General features: G+C 44.4%; 1 protein-coding gene across 2 annotated transcripts; it reads right to left on the reverse strand.

Moving 5' to 3' along the window:
- Positions 1–2,871: 2,871 nt before the first annotated feature.
- On the reverse strand, positions 2,872–7,405 carry S1PR1 (sphingosine-1-phosphate receptor 1). Of its 2 annotated transcripts, XM_005610263.4 has the most exons (3): positions 7,120–7,405; positions 6,008–6,228; positions 2,872–5,511 (listed from the first exon to the last, which is right to left on the reverse strand). In XM_005610263.4, exon 3 carries the CDS (start codon positions 5,345–5,347, stop codon positions 4,199–4,201), a length of 1,149 nt encoding a protein of 382 aa, XP_005610320.1. In that variant the 5' UTR covers positions 5,348–5,511; positions 6,008–6,228; positions 7,120–7,405; the 3' UTR covers positions 2,872–4,198. The 2 variants fall into 2 exon arrangements, with proteins under 2 accessions (XP_005610320.1, NP_001157296.1); NM_001163824.1 differs by lacking the exon at positions 6,008–6,228 and having other exon boundaries at positions 4,199–5,511; positions 7,120–7,199.
- Between the last annotated feature and the right edge of the window lie 3,829 nt (positions 7,406–11,234).

The raw sequence follows: 11,234 nt of genomic DNA on the forward strand, positions 1-11,234 counted from the left end.
GCAAAATGTAGCAATTCCTGTTCATTCAACTCTGCAAGCCTTGCTTGCCTTGGGATTCTGTAAGATGACTCTGGTTCCATTAGTATGGCACTGAAGGCAAAGGTGTCCATAAAAAGTATTTTGAGTCCCTTTCCCTGGACTGTGTGAAGCACATATCAAAAAGCAGGAAATGATACAATTTATTATGATTCTCATCAAGAACTTACTACATCTATGGGGAAAAAATACTCTAATAAGTCCTATAACGCTTTCTTTTGGTTATTTGTGATTCCTCCTTCAAGATGTTTAAAACATAGACAACTCTAGTCATACCTAATTAGCTAGGTGTCCACAAGAAACAACATCATTCCAGCTGAGTAGGGAGCAAGCAATATTAAAAGAATAACTGAACATTATGCAGAGATTAAAGAAACTCATTATTGTAAACACCATGGGTAAACAATGGTTCCTAGATAGAGATTAATTTTTGAGCCAGTAACTATTTACAAGATCAAATCTTTAACACTTTTGTAGTTAGAATATTTTTTTAATGTGTCACTCAAGTATCCCTTGCTTTTCAATTGAAAATGGGGTTGCTAATATTTGGAATTACTTGAACTTTAAGTGCTCACTTTGTAGGACTTCCTCAATAGAGCCCATCATCTTTCTCAAGTTGCTATTTCAGAGTAGTAGCTCCCAAACAGAGCTACATTTTTAGTTGCCTAGGAAATAAGACAGGTCTCAGAGATGTACTGAATGGAAGCACGAGGAGTCAAAATCATACAAAAAGTATAGTCTAGGTTAGAAGTGCTACAAGAGTATTGCAGTGGGCATGTCCTTAACATAAACCATGTATAGAGCAGAAATTAATCCAATTTGAAAAGAAGTAAAGTTAAAATCTTTGTAGTAAGACTTTTTACACTGGGGAAAAACTAGAGATGCCATAAATCACAACCAAAGTGCTGAAATTACTAAAATAGAATCCAGTATCTAATTAACATGAATGCAAAATCCTTATTACTATAAAGTTTTGAATTTCTAATATCACTGGGTCGTCTTTTATTAAAGAACTAAATTGTTCTACTTGATGAGACTAAAAAGCGAGAACAAGCATTTGCAAATATAAGATTTTTATTTGAATGTTCTGTAAAACTGTAATCACAGTTAATGTCCTTGGGAATAAAGTATTATTTGATGTCATTTTGTAAATTTCCTTAATATTTATGAGTCAATGGTACTTTTTACAAGAACATGTCAACTATTGCTCAGGTTGTCTGGTTTACTCCTCTTAAAAAACTCTACTTATGCATTTTAATCAAAACTTTATGGATGTTTATTTAATTTAAACATACAGGTGCTGAATGTTTTTTTTTGCATCCTCAGTTATCAGGATATACTGAACTAAAACCAGATATTCATGTTGGGATGCAACTAAGAATTCCTTCATCTTAGCCGTTGCTTCTTGGCCAGAACCAGGGCTCTGCCCCACATTTGCCCAGGAAAGCCACAGTCCATGACTGTCCAGTTTTCTTGGAATGAAATGCACCATCTGAAGTTTCCAGAAGAAAGCACATTTAATCTTTGGATAATGTGCTCACAGGTGGGCAAGTGAGGCTGTCCTCCCTGTCACTAATGAGCTCCCCAATCCCACCAAGGTCAGCTGCCCTCCGTCATCTTCCCCTTGTCCTGTGAGTCACCACTGTGTTTATAAAGATAAGTCCAAGAGTATGAACACTTTATCTTCCATAGAAACACAAAATGGACACGCTTTTCCATTATGCTTGACTCTGTAATGAAAGCTTTAGGAAGTGAGTATAACATGAACTCATTCCTTCCCCCTCAGCAGACAGATGGATAGAGACATTCCAGTTTGTTTCCAGTCTTTTGTCTTTGGAGCATTTTTGGCATTTCCTTCAGGAAACGCGAGGTTGTGACCCAAGGTTTCCCCAGTGAACACATTTCTGTTTCCCACAGTTAACCTTACCCAGAAATGACATCGACTCTGTTAGGTGAGGTTTATCTTCATGTCCCAACTGTGTCCTGTGCATATTCAATGATACTTGAAAGCACAAATTCTGAAAGTAACAATAGCACCGGAGAGCCAAACACACCAAAATACTTCCATTTAATTCCCAATGAAGATGACAATAATATCACAATAAGAATTAACTATTACAATAATTCTGTGATGCTTACAAAGTACCCTTGCTCTCTTTTTATAGCTGGAGAAATTAATGACTAAGGAGGTTAAAGCTTTCAGATACTATGAATCAAGTTTTCAGATGAAAGGTGTGTGCTTCTCAGCCTACATTTTACAACTAGCTACTTCCTTGATGTGTATAGTCCCATATTGTTCAGAGGGTAGACTGGGAGAAGCCAAGACAGTGTTCCAGAAAAAAAGAGTGATTTAAGATTATCTCCCATACCCATAGCCCCACTTCCCCAGCATGTTGGTGGAAAGTCAAGAAGGTAAGCTTTTGTTGATGAGTTTGAACCAACCACTAAGTCTCATAATTTAAATTAGATTTACAACCACATTGTTTATATTATTTCTTTAAAAACCCATGTTTTAAGACAGAATTATTATACTTAATTTAGTTTGGCTTGAAGGTGATTTAAAACAAACAATTACATTTACTCGTCAAGGTGGTATTCAGAGTTTGGTGGTTTTCATCTCTTTACAACTGTTCAATGTTCACTTATTGAAGTTTCTCTTCCTGAAAAGGAGTGAGCGGTTTCTAAACAAACCACATTTTTTTCACACCCTAGTTTTTCAAGGTAAAATCCCTTAAAGAATAACAGAAATTTGCCCTCAACTTTGATTCTAAGGAGCCACATAGTCAAATAAAATGTCTTAATAATTATTTTTTAAAAATGCTCTTCACAAAGGAATCTTTAAAAAAAATCAGTTTATTAATGTTTAAAAGTTGATAAAGCTATGTGCAAAATGATCCACAAAAGTCAGAAACCTATTAAATACTATTTTTTTTAAAAAAAGGACATTTCTCGGTTTAATTGCACTGAAAACCATACTAAAGAGACAGCAATATATTTTTATTCTTTGTAACATTTATACACATCTTCAATTAACTATTTGATGAACAGCTGTACTGAAATCTTCTGATGTTCCCTATCAGTTAAAGTAATGCTTTAAGGGCATAAGAGGGTGGTATTTTCTTAAGAAATACACATTCAATGGTGTTAACACAGGTTAGAAAAATCCAATAAAATGGTGAAACAAATACATTCAAAAATCAGGAAAAGTACTTTTAACACAAAATATAACCATACTGTTGGTTGAAATGATTCACACAACACTCCAACATAAACATCAAAAAAAGTGCCAAAAACAGATGCTGTATTTGTTAGACAAATTCGTTAAGAAATCTCTCTTTGTTTTACAAATTCACCCCCCAGTCAGTTTTCACCTTGTTTTGCTTGTTTGTTTCTCCTATGACACCAAGGATCCTGGCCGATACCATGTAGATAAATCCTTATGCAGATTTCAGCCACAATGGATAAAATCAAAGTGACTACAACCAAATTCCAAAACACTGATCCAGCCAACTCGGAAACTTTGGCCTCAGCAAATGAAATTGCTTTACTCCAAACCGTCTCCATCTCCTCACAGGCTACCTCCTGGACCCAGCCTATCTGCTACAGTTGATCAAGAAATGGACCATGCCACAACCCCAGCTCTGATGAATGCCAGGTAGTTAAAATATAAAGTAAAAGAATTTTGAGGAGGGGAGTGACGGGGAAGGGAGGGTGGGATCTGTAGAGCATACCTAGAGAAGCAGAAGTGCACACACTCGCTTGGGTTGGAAACTAAACTCAAAGAAAACATCTTCTCCTCAAAGCTCCTGAGAGAGACGCTTTCACACGGGGACACTAGTCTTTGAGGAGGGGCCAAATGAACCCTTCAGGAGCTTGACAATGCTAGACCTTTGGCTCAGTGCAAAATCAAAGCTCCACGGGGGAGGAAATAGATTCCAGGCGACGACCTGATCTCCACCCTTCCCAGTGCATTGTTCACAGGAACTAACTCTACCCACCAACACCCAGCACCGCCAGGCTGTTCTTACTCTCCTCCTCCCTCCCTCCGGCTCGCAGCAGCTCCTCCCTGGGAGCAGTCGAGGCACAGAGATTTTTTTTTCCAAACACTAGGGTGGTGGGCGACCATGCAGGAACACTCCCCATGGGTGGGCAGCTTTCAGTTTTAGGAAGAAGAGTTGACGTTTCCAGAGGACATAATGGTTTCTGGGTTGTCTCCATCGTCCTTCTGGGGGTGGGAGGAGTTGTCCGACTTACTGCGGCTGAATTCCACGCCTGCGATGATGGGTCTCTTGAATTTGCCGGTGGAGTCTCCGCTGGGACACTTGCAGCAAGACATGATTCGAATGAAGGCCCGGCGCATCTCCTTGTTGGTCAGAGTGTAAATGATGGGGTTGGTGCCAGAGTTGAGCACAGCCAACACCAGGAAGTATTCCGCTCTGAAGAGGATGTCGCAGGTCTTCACCTTGCAGCCCACGTCCAGCAGGAGCAGGATGAAGAGAGGCGCCCAGCAGGCGATGAAGACGCTCAGGACGATAATCACGGTCTTGAGCAGCGCCAGCGACTTCTCCGAGCTGCGGCTGGCCTTAGAAATGTTCTTGCGGAAGGTCAGACGGCGGCTCCGAGTCCTGACCAAAGAGTAGATCCTGCAGTACAGAATGACGATGGAGAGCAGGAGCAGAGTGAAGACGGTGGTGCAGAAGAGGATATAGTGCTTGTGGTAGAGCGGCAGCACCGTGGAGCAGCTAGACAGTGAGCTGATGCAGTTCCAGCCCATGATGGGCAGGCCACCCAGGATGAGGGAGATGACCCAACAGGCACTGATCAGCAGGAAGGAGCGGAAGCTGTTGCTCCCGTTATGGAGTTTCATCTTCAGCATGGTGATATAGCGCTCAATGGCGATGGCTAGGAGGCTGAACACGGAGGCAGACAGAGCCACAAACATACTGCCTTCCCGCAGAAACCACTGGGCAGGGGTGAGCTTGTAGGTGGTGGCCCCAGACAGGAGCAGGTTGGCTGTGTAGGCGACTCCTGCCAACAGGTCTGAGAGGGCCAAGTTGCCAATAAAATAGTACATGGGTCGGTGGAACTTCTTGGTTTTCCAAATGGTCAGCAAGACAAAGATGTTCTCTAGGATGATAAAGCAGCAGATCAGAATGAACACCACTGAGGTCAGTCTAATGCCGTTCTCCTTGTCCACGCTGATATTCAGCTTTCCCGTGTAGTTGTAATGCCGGACGATGATGTCATAGTTGACATAGTCGGAGACAGAGCTGCGTAGGGCCTTGACCAGCGGGATGCTGGTGGACCCCATGGTGCGCACGGCGTCCCCAGGAACGCGGGGATGGCGCTTCTCCAGACCAACGCTAGAGGGCGAGGCCGAGAGAGCCTTCACTTGCTCTGGGGTGGTTCAGCGAGAGAGGTCCAAGCTTTTTGTGTAGCTTTTCCTTGGCTGGAGAGGGCCTCGGAAACCGCAGCCTTAAACAAGTCACAAAGAGGAGAGAGTCAGGGAAAAAGCCACAGCACACTGGCATAATTCATCCTAACGAAGGCATTGCGCTAGTTTTGTTGTTGTTGATTTGTTTTAAGAAAACTTGGGGAGAGCGCAGAGAGAGGGATTTTTTTTTTAATCAAATTTTCATTTCTTACCAAAAAGAGAAAGAAGGGAAAGAAAGAGAGGAAGAAAAGCCAAAATTTTACCCAAACTGAAAACTCCAACTCAGCAAGACTAAAGTTCTCTCCATGGTCACATCCTCTCAATGGAAATGGAAAAACTGGAGAAGCAGCCCCATTCAACTCCATTCATGTCCCCTCATTCCTCCTCCTCCGCCCCCAGCCCCGCCAGGCTTCCAGACACGGTGGGCTCACCACCAGCTTACGGTCTCTCCCCGCAAGAGACCCAACCGCCAATATGAGAGCGGAGACGCACACCTCTGCCCCCCACCACCACCCAGCTAAAAGAGAGGAGAACTACCTCCTAAATGCCATGCAAGAAGTTAGATTTGCACGAAAATCATTTGACAGCGTAGGCCATTCTTCAGGCTTTATTAATAACTCTCTAGGAGCAGGTGTGCTTAGGGTCCGAGGGCGCAGCGTGGTGTGGGCAGCCAGCCCGCCCTGGCCTTTCGATAAACAGGAAAGCTTTGCGCCTCCGTGAAGCAACTGCCTTTTCTTTCTTCTTCTTCTTTTTTTTTTCTTGCAAGCCAATGCAAGAAAAAAATATAAAGATACTCAGTGAAAATCATTCATAAGACATTGCAAAATATCCCAGAAGTTTCGTGCATTCATTGATTTCCTAAGGAGTATTTTTAATTACTGTGCATATAGCCAACACACACACATACACAAAGAGAAGTTACACTACTGATAGCAGTACACAATACATGCCACTACATTCTTAATTCCGAGCGCAAAACTACTCTCCAGAAATTCGCGTAAACGGACGTGTGGTACTTTGCTAAGCTAGCGCGGGCAGTTTTATTTACCGCTCTCCGCCAACGCGTTGCCTCCTCTCATCAAAAGTGTAGAGGGATTGAAACATGGCACTGGTTAGCAGAAGTCTACTTGTAAGTTGTTTAAATGTTTCAAGGTAACGCAGCAATGGGAAAAAAGTGGCGTAATAGAGGCGAGAGCAATCCCAGCAATTCCCGGGACGTAGAAGCTGCTCGCGCCGAGAAGCTCCGCATTCCCCCCACCTAATTCCACACCCTGCTCGCGGGAGTGCAAGTTTAAGCCCGTACCCCCGCCTCCCATATTCTTTGTCTATAGGATTTCCAAAAATAAGCACCTTCCCTCCCTTTCTTCCCACCAACCGCAGCTTCCCCTATCCCCCACCCCTAGTCGGTTCTACAGCTGGGGCTTAACCCTTTTCCAAACTTCATAAATCACGAGTGCCCAAGAACAATCCCATCGGGTTGGGCTCCTTAGTAGCCCAGAGATGTGTGTTTCAAGTGCCCAGAGACGGATGTTTTAAAAGTTTTGGTTTGGCTTCATTCCTGTTTAAAACTTCGGGTCTGCCACTGAAGCCCTCCCGCGGCGGGGCTCCCCGCGCCCCCGGGCCCGCTGGCACCGCGCGCAGTCCCCTACCTCGCTCAGGCAGGACGCAGCTGCATTCGGAGAGCACCGGGTCTGCACAGCGCGCTCCGCATCTTGCTGCTGCCCGGGACAGACTACGTCGCTCTCTAAACTTACTCGAGTCGGGGTCCCCTCCCTCTCTGCACTGCGCGGGCATGCGAGCTGAAGTCGCCGAGCGCCCCGCTGAGGCTGGGTGGCTTCTTTAGAGAGAAATGGGGAGGGGTTTATGCCTAAACCCCCCACGCCCTCCGCCAGTGGCTGGGGGCCCCCGGCTCTCAGCTGCTGAGACTCACTGTCCAGGAAAGACTTTTTTTTTCCCCGCGGGGTGGGAGGGAGAAGCAAAAGAGAAAAAAAAAAAGAACCCCTCCTCCTCCACTAGCCACTGGAGGAAAAAAAAAAAAACCAGAAGGGGGAGGAGCCTGGTGCCCCCTGGACTCTAACGTATAAATCACAGCCCTCACCCTGCTATCCGCTGCTCCCAGGCGGTGGAGACCATTCTCCCGAGCCTTAGAAAAAACAGGTGTAAAGCCTTTGGGAACTTTTCTCTCGAAAAGTCTTAGGGGGCAGGGGACGGCCCAGAGCCTCGTAGTGCACCTCTCTGGTCGGCTACCCCCGCAGCCCTTGGGGGATCGGAGGCCCGAGGTTGTGGCCCTGAGCCCCTGGGCCGCGTCGGCGCAGGCACTGGAAACGGCAGCCGCGACCCAGCGAGTCCTGGCTGCGCTCCCGGGAGGAGAGGCTGGGCAGGGCGGTGAGAGGTATGGAGGGGGCAGCAGGCTGGGAGGGCGAAGGGCCGGGGAATTCTTCCCCTTCTCCCCGGCCCTGCCCCAGCCTGCTGCTGCCATGAAACTTGCGGTCTGAGCGGCAGAAAGTGGCTTTCGCGGGGCGCAAGGCAAAATGGGCCAGCGCCGCGCGGGGCGCTGGACAGGGGTTTCCCTCACTCGACTGGGTGCAAAGTCAGGCCGTGTGTCCCAGGTCTGGCCAGCGGTGAGGCTTTTGAGAAGGTGGGCAGCTGCCCGGACCTGAGAGATTTAAAACGCTTGGGCAGCTCAGGAATTTCCAAAGAAGAGCCACCGGACCCAGCCCAGCCGAGCGCTTGCAGCTCCCCGACCGGGGGGCCGACACCTCTCTCCCTTTTCTGCTTGGGAGGCAACTCAGAGGACCCCAGACATCAATGCTCGCCACTCACCCACTGTGTCCTTTTGCTTAGATGCTCCTTCAGAAGGTGAGACTGAGAGGTGGCATGGCAACTCCACCTAAGTCACAAGCTCGGGACACTTCTGCCCTGCCCTGCTCTGCAAAGACGGTTTCCACCCAGTCCTTGGTCGCACTGGCTTCCCTTCCCTGCAGATGTGAGCGCAAAACTTCTCTGTTGTGCAGTTTTGACAGACACACCCTGTACCTGAATGACTCAGAAGGAGGCCGAATGAATAAACAACAAGCCCCTGGCTTCTGGGATCTTATGAGTTTGCAAAGGAAAAACTCAAGCGACAGTTAATTCACAGCTGCCTGAAAGCTCTCATCATCAGAGTTCCACCCAGCACATACCCACAAATTCAGAAACAGTAGGTGCATACAACTCAGAAACTAAGATAACGGTCCTCTAGACTCTAGAATAGACTCTGATGGGGGTTGAGGACTTACTCCATTTAGAAGAGGAGATATGTTGAGTGTACTCATCACAACATAACTTGGGGATTTGGCCAACTCCACCCCACCCACTACTTTATAAGTTCTTTAAAGCGAAAGGAATTAAAATGAATTGGACACCTAGACTATATCAGGCATGTGACAGATTATCTAATTTCACACTATCACTCTGTGAAGCAAGCATTGGTCGTCATTTCATTGATGAGGGAAATGTCACTCGAAAAGCTTAAGTCACTAGATGTCCTAGCTAGTGAGTGGCTAATCTGGGTCCCTAAACTTAAATACTGCAGATGCTCTGTCTCCCACGTCAAACACTTTCAGGCAATAAACAGTTAAGGAATTGAAATGCATGTTCCTGAAGGGAAGCAAACTTCTAGCTTTAAAATTTTGAAATTGTATGATTTTTTTGACTGTACATGTGTACAAAATGTATTCAAAGGTATGCTAATGAGTGTCCTTTTAAAACCATTTATTTACTGACTATGCAAGTATACAAAACGTGTATACCAAAATATACTGATGAATGTCCTTTTTTTCCACCACAAAGCATTTTCTTTTTGCTGACATGTTTTATTAAATTTTATTTTTATTTTTACCACCTTTTTTGTTATTAGGATGTTATTTTGGTTTTTTTAGAGCAGTTTTACAGCAAAATTGAGTGGAAGATACAGAGATTTCCCATATATACCTTGCCCCCACACATGCACAGCCTCCCCATTATCAACATCTCCACAAGAGTGGTACATTTGTTATGATTGATGAACCTACATTGTCACATCATTGTCACCCAGAGTCCATAGTTAACATTAAAGTTCACTCTTGGTGTTGTACATTCTGGGTTTGGACATGTATCCATCATCATGGTATCATGCAGAGGGTTTTCACTCCCCGAAAATTCCTTTGTGCTCTGTTTCTCTAATCCTTCCCCCATGAATGTCTTTTTTGAAACCACTGATTTCACGTGTACAAAATGTATATAAAGATATAACAATGAATATTTTTAGAGACCTCTCATTATCTACCTATAATATCTAGTGTAAGGTTATACTTTTAGTATTTGTGTACCAGATTCTAAGTGTTATACATATTAACTCATTTAATCCTTACCATGACCCTACAAGTTAGGTACTGTTATTATCTTAATTTTACGCACAAGGAAACTGAGTCCCAGACATATTAAGCAAAGTGGTTAACATGGGCTATGACCGTCAATGAGCTGCGGATTCTTAACGACTACTCCAAACCACCAAATAAACCTCAAACATGTCAAAGAATTAGGTAGGTGAAGTCAGTCCTTTTGTTGTGAGCTCTGTGGGTGAGGACAACATTCAGTATTGATCCAGTGTTTTAAAGAGCTCAAACACCTTGGAGATAATTATTCAGTAATATTCATCCTTAGTACACATCTATGAGAAATAAGATGTAGCTGACCACTCAGGCAAAATTAGAAAGTACACAAAGCTATTTGCAGCGATGGCTTCCTTGCAATTCCAAGTCGCTGGTTCCCACACATGTCTCTTCCCATTACTCTCAGGAGAGACCCTAGGAATTACATCCTCAAGCTATCTCCTGGCAGTTAGCCCAGCTGCCTTTCCGCTGCCTGGAAGCCAGGCCCAGTGTTCCTACCTCACTTCTTGTCTCACTGAGGTTACTATCTGATGCCCAATTCACATTGAGGTTGCTCCATTCCAAGTTTCTTATTTCAAAGCAGCTTTGCTGTTCTTTTTGCCTGCTTTAGTGTCTCTCTTTGTTACAGATAAAATACCACGCAATATTTGGGACATATACTAAAAACTTATTCGTTGTTAATCTGCAATTCAAATTTAGCTGAGTGAGCTGTATTTTTATTTGCTAAATCTGGCAACCCTACTCTTTCCTATATGCTCCAGTCACGTTCCAACTGTCTCCTCCTCCCATCCTGTGTAAAGATCCAATGTCCCCCTTACTCATTTATTCGTAGGAGGATAATTTGGCTCCTATTTCATGGAGAAAACAGAATCACCACTTCAATTTCCCTCTAAGTTCCAACTTAATAACAACTTCACCCACTCTTATCTCATTCCTATAGCTTTATTCCTTCTCAAGGCAAACTCTTGCTCACATCACCATGCTACTCCCCCCTGACTTTCTAAGATTCAGCTCAATTATTCCTTCTCTCTCTTGTACTTTCAATCCTTAGCCTCTGGTGACCCTACCTTCAATTTACATTAACGTTTGTGTTTCCTCTACCAAAAACTCACTGTCTTCCCCCAAACCAGGTCCCAACCTCTCTAATTTGCCAACATTCAAAACTATATAGTGGAACATGATTGAGTTTGGGAACCAGACAGACTTGGGTTCAGCCTTAATACTGCCAATCTTTAGCTGTTTGACTTTGGGCAAATGCCTTAACTTCCTTGAGCCTCAGTTTTCTCATCTCTAAAATAATATAATGGTATTTTTCTCTTTCAGCCACTGGGAGAATTAAAGAGCTTGATATG

This window comes from Equus caballus, chromosome 5 (genome assembly GCF_041296265.1).
Source record: "Equus caballus isolate H_3958 breed thoroughbred chromosome 5, TB-T2T, whole genome shotgun sequence".
NCBI lineage: Eukaryota > Metazoa > Chordata > Mammalia > Perissodactyla > Equidae > Equus > Equus caballus.